At 42.1% G+C, this 14,838-nt stretch overlaps 2 protein-coding genes across 2 annotated transcripts in view; both read right to left on the minus strand.

Annotated features, from left to right (window-relative positions):
- Positions 1 to 3,892: 3,892 nt before the first annotated feature.
- Positions 3,893 to 14,838, minus strand: part of LOC113430936 (cysteine-rich venom protein ophanin-like) — a 45,371-nt gene continuing 34,425 nt past the window's right edge. The window contains 1 exon segment of the mRNA XM_087949457.1: positions 3,893 to 4,561. Coding sequence (XP_087805583.1) covers positions 4,434 to 4,561 — 128 coding nt within the window. The 3' untranslated portion in view covers positions 3,893 to 4,433.
- Positions 5,811 to 14,443, minus strand: LOC113429474 (cysteine-rich venom protein-like). The gene is made up of 4 exons (XM_087949491.1): positions 14,290 to 14,443; positions 8,220 to 8,307; positions 7,351 to 7,499; positions 5,811 to 6,352 (listed from the first exon to the last, which is right to left on the minus strand). The coding sequence occupies exons 1-4, from the start codon at positions 14,299 to 14,301 to the stop codon at positions 6,248 to 6,250; spliced, it is 354 nt and encodes a 117-aa protein (XP_087805617.1). The 5' UTR covers positions 14,302 to 14,443; the 3' UTR covers positions 5,811 to 6,247.

Genomic DNA, 14,838 nt, shown 5'->3' on the forward strand with positions numbered 1-14,838 from the left:
CCTTGTCCAACTGGCTGTAGTTCCTTTCTGGTTTGCTGAGTGTTCTTGAAAAGAATGCGATGGGTGCTTCTTTTCCGTCCGGGAGTGTGTGGCTGAGAACGGCGCCGACGCCAAAGGGTGAGGCGTCGCATGTGACGGCGAGGGGTAGGGTCTCATTATATTGTATGAGGACGGCATCCGAGGTGAGCAGGTCCTTGGTTTTCCTGAATGCGGTGTCCTCACGTTTCCCCCAGGTCCATTTGGCCGTCTTATCCAGGAGCCTATGCAATGGCTCCGCTGCGGTCGCCTTTTGGGGCAAGAACACATTGTAAAAATTGAGCAGTCCCAGAAATGCTTGCAGCTCTGTTTTGTTCTTGGGTGTGGGGGCTTCCTTGATGGCTTTGATTTTGTTTTCGGTTGGGTGGATGCCATGTCGGTCTAGGAGGTACCCTAGGAACTCGACCTGCTCTGTGCATAGCTGGCATTTCTCCCTCTTCACTTTTAGCCCGGCCCCTTTGAATTTTTCTAGTACCTCCCTTAGGCGACCCTCTAGCTCTTCCTGGTTGGCTGCCGACACTAGCACGTCGTTGAAATAGGGGACCACCCCTTTTATTCCTTGCAGCAGTCTCTCCATGAGGCTCTGGAAAATTCCCGGGGCCACGCTGACTCCAAACTGGAGTCGGTTACAACGAAACGCTCCCCGGTGGGTGACTATTGTTTGCACTTCGGCGGTTTCTGCATCGACCGGCAGCTGCTGGTAGGCTTGCGCCAGGTCGAGCTTCGCAAAGACCTTGCCCCCCCCCAGTGAGTGTAGTAGGTGTTGCACTACTGGGACGGGGTAGGTGCTTTGTTGTAGGGCGCAATTGAGGGTGGCCTTATAGTCCCCGCAGATTCTCACTGACTCATCTGGCTTAACTGGGGTGACTATTGGGGTCTCCCATCGGGCGTGGTCGATTGGTTGCAAGACCCCCTGTTTGACGAGCTTGTCAATCTGCTCGTCGATTTTTTGTCGGAGTGCAAAAGGTACCCGCCTCGGTTTTAGGCATATGGGGGCGATGCTGGGGTCTAGACTGAAAGAGATAGGGGGCCCTCGGTACTTGCCTAGGGTGCCGTCAAACACTTCTTGGAAGTCCTTTGCCAGTTGCTGTTCCCAGTCGTCTTCCGCGATGTGGTTTATGCCCGTAACCTCGATGCCGAGTGGTGCGAACCATTGGAGCCCTAAGAGGCTGGGTCGGTTTTGGTCCACGATCATCAGGGGAAGCTTTGCGGTGCGGCCCTTGAAGGTCACTTCGAACTGTCCGGTCCCGATGACGGGGATGCGGTTCCCCTGGTAGTCCTTGATCACCAACCTCTGGTTCTCTAGTCCTCCCTTCTGGATGGTTGGCACCAGCCGCTTGATTTCTTTCCAGGCGACCATGGAGAGGTAGGACCCGGAGTCCACCTCCATCCGGCATGGCTCACCCTCAATGTCCACTTCTACGTAGACTTTTCGGGCATCGGTGGTTTCGGCGTGACCGATTGTGACCGTCTGATGGGTTTCCTCCCTCTGGCGGCCTTCCCCGTTTCATCGCCCCCGGGCGTCCCGGCTCCAGCGATTTTCGACTTGGCGGTCTATGGGTCTGGGGGGGGTGTCGTCTCGCCTCCGGTTGCTCTGGTCTCGGCGTCGGGGGCTGTATGTTTTTCTGAGTCGGCAGACTCGGGCGATGTGGCCCCTCTTGTTGCAATGCCGGCAGATCGCGTCGATGAAACAGCATTCTGATCGAGGGTGGCTGCCCCTGCACCCGGCGCACTGGGGCCCCGACTTACGACCTCGTTGATCTCGTCGGTCCCGTCCTGCCTGGAGCCGATGGACGTCTTCCTCCTCTTCCGTGGTGTCGGAGGCGGAGTCCAGGTCCCTGTGGTGGGTGGTGGTCTCTCGTCGGCTCGCCTCGGGGTTGTCGGTGCGGTCCCCGTTGTCTGCCTTCCGAAGCCGGGCTGCTGACTTCCGGGTCGCTTCGGCCGCGGTGGCTTCTGCGAGGGCGTCGGCGAGGTCGATGTCGCCCTTTGCCATCAGTCGGCTCTTCAGTGCCGGGTCCCTGAGGCCTAGGACCACGCGGTCTCGGAGGGCATCGTCCAAGTCCCGGAACTCACACATGCCCCCTAGGTCTCGCAGGTCAGCCATGAAATCGCTGACGCTCTCGTCCTGCCTCTGGTTCCGCCGGTAGAATTCGTCCCGCCGGATGAGGATGGGCACGGCGGGGGCGTAGTGGTTTTGAAGCAACGGCTCGAGATCGCCCCAGTCCATCACCTTCACGTCCGTGGGTTTTGCAAGGGCTTTGGCCATCTTGAACATTGCGGGCCCGCAGTGCGTCAGGAAGACGGCTCTTTTCTTCTGCCCGTTCGCATCCTTTAAGTTGCTACTCTCGAGGAACATTAGGAATCGGTCCGTGTACGATTCCCAATCCTCAGTAGCTGGATTGAACGGCGCGGGCGGGGTGATGCTGGCCATCTAGTCGGTCTTTGTCTTCCTCGGGACACGTGCTCGGTGGTTATTCCCTGGATCCCACCCTCGTCGCCAGTGTCGCGTCCGTCGCAGGAAGGAAGCTCAGAGTCAGTGACTGGTTTCAGCTCTTTATTGTGCTCCGTAAATAGCTTAAGCTTGGAGGGAAAAACTGTGGCTTTTTATTCCCAAGCCGCGGCGGCTGCGGCCAATGGCACCGCTTGAATCTCCCGCGATTAGTTTCCACCAATCGCGGGGGATTCGCAACGGGCCAATCAGTGTGGCTCGCTCGACCAATCCGGTTGCTGCGCGCTTTAGCCAATCGCAACGCGGGGCTTACGAGTATGTAAATGACTGTACAGAACAGAGAGAAAGCCCAACTTGTGGGATCTAACATGCACCCAAGGACACTGACAAAATTGAAGCAACCTATTTCTTGAAGAGGTGTTGTAAAGCAGTGATTTACCAGGGAGAGATATCAAAAAACAACTTACGGTGATGCCGAATGCTGTCTTTTAGGATTCCAATGTTCCACCTTGTGAAAGCCAATCCTTCAGCTGTGCAGAGCCCTTTAACTCAATAAGCCATTTTTCCAGTGTGGAGCTCACTACAAAAAGTGCTGCAGCTACTCAATTGAAGGCTACCTCTCAAATTCATGGAGTGATACATTTGGCAGCTTTGGTGGGAACCCTAGTTTTGGCTTGACAGCTCTAATCCACTTCTCTCTTTTTTTCTGCAAGAACAATAATTGTAATAAGGTAGAACTAAGGTACCACCAGAATAAATACCTGAATAAATAGGAAGGAAGAATAAATGATCCTTTCCCTTCCCTCACCATAGATTCGTATAACAGCAATTTCATATTGGCAGTTCTGTTTTCAATGAAGAAAGAGTTCAGTCATAAATGGGATCATTCCTGTGCTGGCTAAGCAGAGTCAGACTAGATAAGCAGAAGGATAGGAACCCATTGACACTTCTAGGTCTAAGCTGGATGTGACTGGAAAGTTAAAAACATATAGAAGATGGCAACATAAGGCTATTTCCATTTACTTATTTGCTAAGCAAATAGTACAGATGTACCTCCACTGTACTAGGTGTTGAGTCTGACAACAAGGTGATTTTACCCCTTATGTTTGTTTCCAAATGATATTGAATTTGTGATGTTTAAGCTCTGCATTACAAGGTAGTTTTTTAATGTAAATTTTATTGTTTTAAGTATGAAAACACTAAAAAAACTAACGCAGAAGAAAACATTTACTGCTTTGAGGTAGGCCTTTGGTTGAATGTCTGGCTTAAGAGTCTCATCAGGGATATTAAACCACTTTATGAAGGTTACCTTTTTATAATATTTTGGTAGATTGTTACACCAAATTACAAACACACAAAAACACACATGTAGATACATAAAGTATACACATTGACCAGTCAATTGGATGTTTTGCTTTTACACAGAATTTATTTTTTTATTTAAAACATTTATAAAGCTGCCCATCTTTCATCCAACTCTGGGTGGCTCCCAATCAAAAATTAAAAATCATAAAATCATATTAAACTATAAACTACAACCAATTAAAACACTAAAAACACCAAAACCTAGCATATAATTTGCATGAAAGGCATCAGATCAGTTCTAGGTTAGATTTAGTAAAGTTCTAGATTGGATTTAGTTGGAGTACAAAGAATTTTGGTGATCTTATTTTCAGGCCTTCAGTGTTTTCTTTTAATCAAGGTTTCAGTGTGGTATTTTTTGGATGTTACCCAGGCCTGTGATTGTTCCTATGGCCCTTTGAACTTACAGTTTTCATCCCTCGCCTCTACTCCGGCTTATGTTTCCCTTAGGCATTCATAAGACCCTCATGCAAAGTATATGAAATCAAATGTCACGTAAGAATTTGCTGATACTAAAAGATGCCATGATTTTAATAGGAATTTGGATTTTTCTGGCAGAGATAACAAATACTGAATGGGAGATCGGCTATATTATTTTATTGTGGCAGAAGCAAGTAGCAGGGCATTTTGACTTGATCCATTCAGTCTGGCATTTAGTTCCTTTCACTAAATCATTGCAGTTCGTGAAGGCATCTTCATATTTGCAAGGATTTGCTGAAAATTTTAAAAAGAGGAAACATGAATAAAAGTGAGACATTACCAAAAGCATAACTGCTAGGGACTCTTTTACAATTGTACGCAAAGTTTTAGAGCTCAGAATCAAACATATGTATTTTTTAATAGGTTGCTTTAAAGCTGAAGATTTTTAAAATGAAAATGAAGTACTCTAGTACTTAGAGTAATTATTTTAGAGTATATATTAGAGTAATTATATATAGCTGCTGAATTAGTTTCAACAATAAACCTGAACAAAATTCAGAGAAAGCTGGTATGGATTTTAAGTTCTTAATAAGCTAAAATGGATCTTTTCTGATTCAATTGTCTGGGCTCAGCAACCACTAGTATGGGCTCATATAGAAGCACCATCAAGGCAACTCTAGATGTCTGGCTATCCCATGAATACATGTTTCATTTTGTGGTGGTCCAGTTGTCTTGCCTAGGTTTGTCTTGCTGGATAGCTGACCGTCTTCCATTATGCCTGTTATTCTACCGTGTTTCTCATATAATAAGGCCGGGTCTTATTTTTTTTTTGAGCCCCGAAAAAATGGCTAGGCCGTCTTTTCAGGGGTGACTTAATTCCCCCCCCTTGCATCTTCGGGTGGGCGGCGATGGCTTGGATGTTGACCTCGGCGTTGGTGGGGCACTTCGTATCAGGGTCAACGCAGGCAGCGCCATATCCGGGTGTGCAACAAAAGTACTTTCTAACGGCAAGCCCCCCCCCACCATTCCCCCCATTTCTCATGTTTTAATATAGGCCTTAATTTGGGGGGAGGGGCTTAATTTCATTTCATGCCTATAAAACATGCTGGGACTTCCTATTGAGGGAGGCCATATTGTTGGAGAAACAGGGTACCTAGAGGCGGTTAGCTCTTCAAATAAAATCTGTTCTTTGGTGACATGACATGATCTTTAAAAATGTTCATTTAATAATTGATCTTTTTTTTAAAACTTACTGCATAGTCCGTTGACACAAGCTGAAGGACAGTCTGCACAAGGTGGCCCTGATTTATATGGATTTGAACTGCTGGTGTTCCCTCTGGAATGAAAAAAGATGAACAGAATGGTGTTATATGTTATTTATGATTTCCAAAACCCCCTCTCAGTATCAATAGATAATTGACTTTGTTTGCATTGTCTTGGTCTCTCTGGTTTGGGTCACCAGTTTTGAGAGAGCAGACAGCACCGTCGAAGGGGAAGACCTGACTTCTGAAGTCTTCTCCAAAAGGCAGTAAATTCTGTCAAGTTTTTTTTTTTAAATAAACTTTATTGAACTTTTATTACATTAAAGCCATAAGAAATATATCACTCAATAACAGCTATCTGTAGTGCTTATCATATGACAATAATTTGTGCATTATTTACAGGTATTAATTTATGCATAATTACATTCTTATTCTGTCTATTACTTACATTTAATAATTACCTATCTTTAATCTATCTCCGATCTATCCATCTATACCATTGTTCCTACACCTTATAAAATATTGAATCTTCTTTATCTTAACCCTGTCAAGTTTTGTGAGAGAGCAACAAAAATATTTTCCTGGCTTATTAGAGAGAGAAAGAACTGAGGGAAACTTTGGTTTCCTTCTCATGTCTGTTTCCCACGCCCGCCCTTTCATTCCCCCTCTTTCTTTGTAACATTCTCCTTCTCCTATCTCTCTGTCTTGATGAGACAAATCAAGTTGATACATACGCTGGGCAGTATTGACAAACGTAGAGGTATTTGGTTGAAGAACATTTGGCAGAAGCACAACCAAGAAGGTGAGTTTTGTACCAAACTACCTGTAGATACAAAAAATATGCACACATGTTGACATGCTAGAAGCTTAATATTGATAATAAACATATGGACTTCAGAGGAGCATGTAAGAAAATAAACCCAGATGCGAACATGTTGTAGTATATACAGTATACCACAATAACAATGAGTGTACAAAGAACTTCTCCAATCATTTCATATAAAAGTTTTACCAAAGCAAATATTAGAACAAGCAAGGCTTCATCCTCTGTGCTTTAAAAGTATATACTTAAAATGAAAAATATGAAACTGTTTCATCCTGAACTTTATAGACCATCTCTTTCTAAAGTGCCCCACCACATCCAAAGCAGTCTACGTGTCAAGTGTTATGACCAGCAAGCTAGTTCTTCCTTCCCAGCTGCATGAAAGCCAAGATCTGAATAGACAGCTAATTGTGAATAACAAACAACATGTTTAGTATGTTTACAACCCTTCATTTACTCCATATCAGTACTTAATATCAACAAAAACATTGCAACACTTTAACTTAGTCTAGTTTACCCTTTCCTTAACGTACACTGGGACTATGACTCTTAACCAGGATGTTCCTTTGCTCATGTTTATGAAATTATTTAGTGATTTTAAGGACATAGTTGCTTGGTTTTTTTGGCTACAGCACAACAAATGTTTTGCTATTATCTTTTTGTGCGGTGTCTGTGGAAATTCTCAGTCATCCAGGTCATGGTTATCTCAAAGGTACTTTTTTTTCCAAGAGGCAACTGGACTTTCTGCTTTTTCTTTGAAGACATTTTGCTTCTCATCCAAGAAGCTTCTTCAGCTCTTTTTGTGGGGTGTTTTCTCAATTTTCCAGTCTAGCTTCAAGCCATGATTTTCCTATGTAACAACCAAGCCTACCCTTGTTTAGTGATTCAGGATCAAACAAGGACTTGAGCTTAATTCAAAGGAATCTACCTTTTTATCTTATTTTTGTGGATTTATACTTGGTGTATATAGAAACGGCAAAGATATGAAAAAGTACTACCTGGATATAATGGCCAATAATAGAACCTGGTGGCTTTGCTCCAATGCCATAGACGAAATTTTTGATTTCATCATACCAATCCTGAACTACTCCACTCCATGCAAAAGGTTGAGTTGACATGAATATATTTTCACCACAACTGAGTTTTCCTAAAAGTGGGGAAGGTTAAAAAAAAAAAAAAAGCAACAGCTAGAAAACACAGGTGAATACATCTTTTGAAAGAAGCAAACAGATAGCAGAAAGCAGAGCTGAGCATTTCCTATCTCTCCAGAAATACTAATGCAATCATCTTGGTAAAGTATTGGAAAGGAAAGGATCATTTTGCACCCAGATTTCTTACTGTGGTGCTTTTCTAGAACCTTTGATTGTGCAGACTGACAATCCTTTGTTTTCTGAAGAGCATATAAAAACATTAATATACTTTATTTGGAAGTAAATTAGAACCCAGATGCGCTAATTTGTGGGAACATCTGTATGTTAATACATAGTGAGATTAGGAAGATTTAGGTTTAATTTTCCAATTGACCATGGAAATCTCTGAACATCTTTGGGCTCAGCATCTACCATCAAAAACAGCTGTAGTGAGGACATTAGCACATTATCTTTAGAATCTTTGGGGAATGGTGGGCTATAAATGTAGTAATATATAATATAAAAAAGAAATGATAAAAAATAATTGTTCGGGGGGGGGGGGGGGAAGAATTATTAACATCTCAATTGAACCAAACCATTACTATAGAATGATTCATAGGCTTTACTCTTGCTGCTAATATTGAAGAGCAAGATTGATTGTAAATGCTGTTTAATGTGAAATATACTATTAATCCATTAACCATTTAAAACCATACTATTGTTTGGGATTGACTTACCCACAGTTCTTGTATGTGGTAGACTGTGAGCAAAAGTACATCTATCTGCCCAACGTTGTGCATTTTGAGCAGCACGAGAATTCCATTCCTGAATAAAAATTGACAGCAACGGTCAGTTATTGAAAAAAATCATATGTTAAATTTGCAGAAAATATGTCTTGTAATGTTTTACTACCTTTTGGATTCCTCCAAATCCCGCAGTTAAAAATTCAGAAGTTACACCAATATTCTCTAAAATGTGCTTTGCTTTGAATAGTTGGAGCTCCCTCTCCATCCCTTATATAGAGCTGCCCTTCTCACAAAACACAAAACTCTGGGTGGCACACAACAAAGTTAAAAGACAATAATTCACAATAACAGCAACAATTATTATTAAAAACATCAAAAACTATAAAATATAGCTAAAATGAAATGGGACCGGAACTGGGACAGGAAGGTGTAATTGGGGAGAGATGGTTTCTCCAATAACCTGTCCCCATGCCATGTAGGGCAAGAGTCCCCAACACCTGGGTCATTCAGGAACCTGGCCGCACAAATGAGTTCCACTCAAGCGAGAGGCGGGTGAGCAAGCGTACGCACAACTCCACTCCTGTGAGTGTTAGGCAATTGCATTTGCAACTCCGCTCAGGTGAGCGGTGGATATTTGTGTTTGTGTGCAAAGCTCCATTCTGCCCCTCACACACAACCAGAGGTGGCATTCAGCAGGTTCTGACCAGTTCTGGAGAACCGGTAGCGGAGATTTTGAGTAGTTCAGAGAACCGGCAAATCCCACCTCTGATAGGCCCCGCCCCCATTTATTCTCTGCCTCCCGAGTCCCAGCTGATTGGCTGGGTCTTCTTTGGTTGCCCTGCACAGGAGAACGCAGCTGGAAAGCAGGTTAGCGGGGTGGGGAGGGAATGGGGATTTTGCAGTAACATTCCCTCCAGGAGTGGGGAGGGAATGGGGATTTTACAGTATCCTTTTCGTGCCATGCCCACCAAATAACAATAATCAAAATAAGCACTTTGATTTGGGCCTGGAGACAAACTGGTAGCCATGGCAAATACTCAGCAGAAATATATTATTTGCTGTACAATGAACACACATAACTACCAATTCTGCGGCAATTTGCACCAATTGAAGATTCTGGGTATTCTTCAAAGGCAGCCTCGTGTAAAGCACATTTAAAAAGTCCAACCAGGAGGTGACTGGGCCCCTCAATCTAGGAATGGGCACAACTGGTATACAATATGAAGTTTATGAAGACCCTCTTAGCCACAACTGCCACCTGCTCCTCAAGCAGGAGCTGTGAATCCAGGAAAAACCCCAGATTGGGCACAGAGTCAGTTTAGGGCAATATAGCATCATCCAGCAGCAAAGATGTCATTGTCCCAGAACTGGAGCATCCTAAAACCCAAAGCTTGTTGTTCCTCATCCAAACCTTCGCAGTCTCTAGACACCACAAGAAAACATCTAGCTTGCAGTGGCACTTCCGTCGAGGACAGAGGGAGACCACAAATGTTTGAAAATTAACATTAATATAATTGAAAAAAGGGGGGAAAAGAACTTTGAAAAGTGGAAGCGATATAGAGCGCCACCTAATGGTACAAGTCATTTTTCCTTGGATGACTTTATGGAAAATTACTGGTCTGTTAAATGTGTGAATGAGAAAAAAACATGAAATAAAATATTTTAACATAACAAGAACCCTGGAAACTTAAAAGAAAAAGGGAGAGGTTGCAGCAAGAGGACAAAGGAAGGCAATATCTTGGGACTGTTGAGGGTTGACTGGGCAGAGGAAATAGAAATACCAATAAGGATAAGAGATATAAATGGAGTCTCTTGCCAAGGATTACAACTAACTTTAATAAAATAAAGAATAACACAATTTATTTAAAAAATGCAAGAAGCAAGCAAAGAATTTTAAGTTGGAACTGCAAACTGTGAGAGAAATGATAAAAGAAAGAAGGGGACTATTGGACATACTGGCAGAAAAAAGTAATGCAATTTATAGCAAAACAAAGGAATCCTAGAGAGGAGGAGCCAAAGGAGGAGGAAAACAGCCAAGATGGACATGAAGATTCAGAGACATTGCCAAAAGATACAAAAGGAACTAAAACTAAGACATTGATGACAGAGATAATAAATAAAAGAGATAAAGCTCCCAAGAGTAAATTAGCCAAGCGCAGTTCCTGCAACCATTCATTGTATGTTTTAGCCTCCAGTCCCCTAATTATCCTGGTTGCTCTTCTCTGTACTTTTTCTAGAGTCTCAACATCTTTTTTATAATGTGGTGAACAAAACTGGATGCAGTACTCTAGGTGTGGTCTTACTAAGGCTTTATAGAGTGATATTAGTACTTCCCTTGATCTTGATTGTATCCCTCTGTTAATACAATTTAGGATTGCATTAGCTTTTTTGGCTGCTGCTGCACACTGCTGGCTCATATTTAGCTGGTTTTCCACGAAGATTCCAAGATCCCTCTCACAGTTACTGCTATTGAGCTTGGTTTCACCCAGTCTATATGTGTACTTTTGGTTTTTCTTGCCTAAGTGTAGGACTTTACTTTTCTCTACATTGAATTTCATTTTGTTAGATATGGCCCAGTGTTCTAGTCTGTCAAGATCCATCTGGATCTTGAGCCTATCTTCTTGGGTGTTAGCTATTCCTGCCAGCTTAGTATCATCTGCAAATTTGGTAAGTTCCCCTTTTATTCCCTCATCTAAGTCGTTAATGAAGATATTGAAGAGTACTGGGCCTAAGACAGCACCTTGTGGCACCCCACTACTTACTTCTCTCCATGTAGACTTAGACCCATTAAGGACTACTCATTGAGTATGGTTTGCCAGCCAGTTGTGAGTCCATCTAGTGGTGGTGCTATCTATTCCACTTTTTTCTAGCTTAATAATAAGTAGGTTGTGGTCTACTTTGTCGAATGCCTTGCTGAAATCTAAATATATTATGTCCACAGTATTTTGCTGGTGTACTAATTTAGTCACTATGTTGAAGAATGAAATAAGATTGGTTTGGCATGATCTGTTTTTAACAAACCTGTGTTGACTGCTAGTTTTTACTTTACTTGTTTCTCAAAGTTGGCAGATCTATTTTTTTATTATCTTTTCCAATATCTTCCCGGGTATTGAGGTTAGGCTGATTGGTCTATAATTTCCTGGGTCTGTTTTTTTTCCTTTTTTGAATGGGAACCACATCAGCTCTTTTCCAGTCCTCTGGTAGTTCCCCGGTGCTCCAGGATTTTTGAAAGATATGATGCAGTGGTTCTGAGATGACCTCTGGCAGCTCCTTTAAAACTCTGGGATGTAATCCATCAGGCCCCGGTGATTTGTTTTCATCAAGATCAGACAGATGTTCTCTTACTATTTTTTGCTAATTTTAACTTTTATTTCTGGTCTGTCCTTTACAATTATGTTTTTGGTGGGTTGAGCTATAGTTTCTTTTTGTGTGAAGACGGATGCAACGAATGAGTTAATCAGTTCTGCTTTCTCTCTGTTGCCTGTTACCTTCTCTCATTAGTGGACCTTCTGTTTCCTTGATTTTTTTCTTGTTATTTATATGTTGGAAGAAACTTGTTTTATTATCTTTGACTTTTGTTGCAAGTCTTTGTTCGTTCTGAGCCTTTGCTATACTGATTTCGTCTTTGCAGATTCTGTCTATCTGCTGATATTCTGCCTTAGTTGTATGTCCTTCTTTCCATTTTTTGTACTTGTCCTTTTTTTCTTTCAATTTGCCAGAGAGATCTTTGTGCAGTCATGCTGGTTTCTTCTTGGATTTCTTTTCTTTCTTTTTCAGTGTATTGTGCTGGTCTCGGCTTCTATGATCATACTTTTTAGAGTTTCCCAAGATTCTTGAGTTGTTTTCCCCTTTAGGATTTTCATCCATGGAATCTTTCCCAAGTTCTCTCTGAGTTTATTGAAATCAGCTCTTTTAAAATCCAAGACTCTGATGTCATTATGTTCTGTTGCTTGTGTTTGTGTTATGTTGAATTCTAGTATGACATGGTCACTCTCACCCAAGGTTCCTGCAGTTTCAACTCCCTCTATCACTTCTTCTCTGTTTGTAAGAATTAAATCCAGTATGGCTGTTCCTCTACCTTTTGGACAACAAAGTTGTCAGCTAGGTTGGTTAGGAACTTATTTGATTTCTCACTTGGTGCAGAATTAGTTTTCCAGTTGATATCAGGATAATTGAAGTCTCCCATTACTATTGTTGTATGTTTCCTGTATATGTTTGTTAGTTGGCTGGCAAAAAGGACATCTATATTTTCTGCTTGATTGGGTGGCCTATAATATACACCTATGGCCATGTCATTCTTTTTTTCTTTTATATTGACCCATATGCATTCTAGAAGGTTTTTATCTTTGGTTTCATGCATTTCTGTAGCAATATAGTGGTCCTTTACATACAGTGCAACTCCACCTCCTCTTTTATGGGGTCTGGGTTTTTTTGAATAGGGTGTATCCTTCTACCAGTATGTTCCAGTCATGGGTTTCATCCCACCAAGTTTCTGTTATTCCAACTATATCATATTTGCCTTCATGTATTCGTAGTTCGAGTTCACCCTGTTTGTTCCCCAGACTTTGTGCATTTGTATATAGGAACTTGAGATCTTCATGTCTGACACTGTGTTTACTGTCTACATAACTTGTGTTGTGCCTGCCTGCCCCTACTTTCTTGCCACCTGTTTTTGATTAGTGCACTTGATATGGCACTTAGTATTAAATGCTTGGTTTTGGTTGGCATCAAGGTTGATAATCTTACCTGCACAAACATCTATTTTGCATGCACTGGTATTCTTATTAGTTTTAGGTTGCTAGGGACAGAAATGTTCTGAATCCATTAATTCTCTGTCCCCACTGTTCAGTTTAAATGTTTATCCAGGAAATCTGTGAATTTAATGCCAAGTAACTCAGTCCCTTTCTTTGATGGATGCAAAACATCTCTTTTGTACAGTATTTCATTGGACCAGCTGCAGACATCATGACTAATAAAACCAAAGCCTTCCCTTTTACACCATTCCTTTAGGCACACATTAAACTCTGCTACAAGCTGCCCTTTCCCTTTTTGTTCCTTGTGTACTGGTAGAACCTTTGAAAAGATAAGCCTACAGCCCATATTACTAAGTTCATACCCCAAGCTCTGGAAGTCTTTCTGAACAGAAAGTAAATCCTTCTGGGACAGATCATTTGTACCAAGATGTATAATAGCATCAACATCACAGTCCTTGCTGGCATTCTTGACTACCTTAAGAATATGCTTCTTGTCTCTGCTGGCAGTAGCACTTGGTAGTCACCTGACCTCTTTCAAAACCTCAGTATCCTTTCCTAAATTTACATCCCTTACAATTGAGTCCCCAACCAGAAGGTGGCTTCTCTTTTTGGATGTCTTGCTCTTCTTCTGTGACTGGTGCGTAATACCTGATTCACACTTTCTCCTTTCCAAAGTAAGTTCTTCTTCTAGGACCATGATCCCCGGCTTACTTGAGTTATCATTATCACAACTACCTTGACCTGTCACTTTAGTGTCCCTATTAAGGTCAGCAAGGGCACTGTATCTGTTATGCTGGGACACAGCAAAAGCTTTGTGTTTATGGTCCACAGCTCTCACCCTGCCAGATCCCACGGTTGTCCATACTGCCCTTTTCTTTTAGGATCTTTGTGGTAGTGGGGGCTGGTAGCACGGCAGCTCAATAGATGGCTGGATTGGGCACCTAATTTCTGCTTGGAGAGCACAGATTAGAGATTTTAGATAGGTAATCTGTCCATGTAGACTGGTAATTTTTTTACAAAGAGGACAGTATCCAAGTTTGAAAAGAGTACTGCGAAAGACAGCTGTAAAACAAGTATTACACTGAACTAAGCCGGTCATTTTGAAATAAAATAAAATCACAATCTCAAGCGCACTTACCCTAAATGTGTTATTGGTATTCTTGGTTTATAGTTATATGATTCAAATTCCCAGAGATTGTGGGAGGAGCTGCTGGCTGCTTGTGAAGGAAGCAGAGGGTGAGTAGAAAGGAGAAAGATAGCGTGCAAACTCTCTGAGAAGGACACAAATATAATTACATTTAGCTTACCATTTGTAACATGTTCCTAGCAGTTGGTTTCACTGATCTCCTGAAAGCATTGTGCTTGTCAACAATCTCCTTTTGGTAATCAACCTTAAGACAGAGAGCAAAACAAAACAAAACAAAAATAAACAAAAATTATAACTTTAAATAGAACAGGCAACTAGCGGCCTCGGGGCTGAATGTCTTTTCTCCTGGACCAGGAGGACATCTCTTACAACTGTTGTTGAAAACTGGTGGCATGATTCCTCATCATTCTGAGACAGGAAACTCGCATATTTCCTAAAATAGCCCTAATGTAAGTTTGAAAAGTTCATACTTGTAAGCTGCCTTGAGTCGCCATGTGCGAGTAGGCAGCAATATAAATTTTATCAATCAATCAGAAATATTGGTTCATTCCTTGTGAATGGACTTTGCCTTATCTCCTGCTCTCACCAGACTACTCCTGCAACTTTCTTCACTTCCCCCTAATGGGAAGTGTGACCCCCAGCTATGAAACATTGGCCCCACTTGTCTGTGTATTTGGAAAGAGACTAGTCGCAACATAAGAAACAGGTG

This window comes from Notechis scutatus, chromosome 1 (assembly GCF_049901735.1).
Source record: "Notechis scutatus isolate UNSWTSFEM ecotype Mainland chromosome 1, rNotScu1.2, whole genome shotgun sequence".
NCBI lineage: Eukaryota > Metazoa > Chordata > Lepidosauria > Squamata > Elapidae > Notechis > Notechis scutatus.

Bases quoted from the DNA above. Each gene is read 5' to 3' on its own strand.
- LOC113429474 (XM_087949491.1), bottom strand. The intron at 7,500-8,219 runs GTAAGTCAATCC...CCCCACTTTTAG, and splicing joins ACCACATACAAGAACTGTGG to GAAAACTCAGTTGTGGTGAA. The intron at 6,353-7,350 runs GTAGTACTTTTT...TTGTATCTACAG, and splicing joins TTATTGGCCATTATATCCAG to GTAGTTTGGTACAAAACTCA.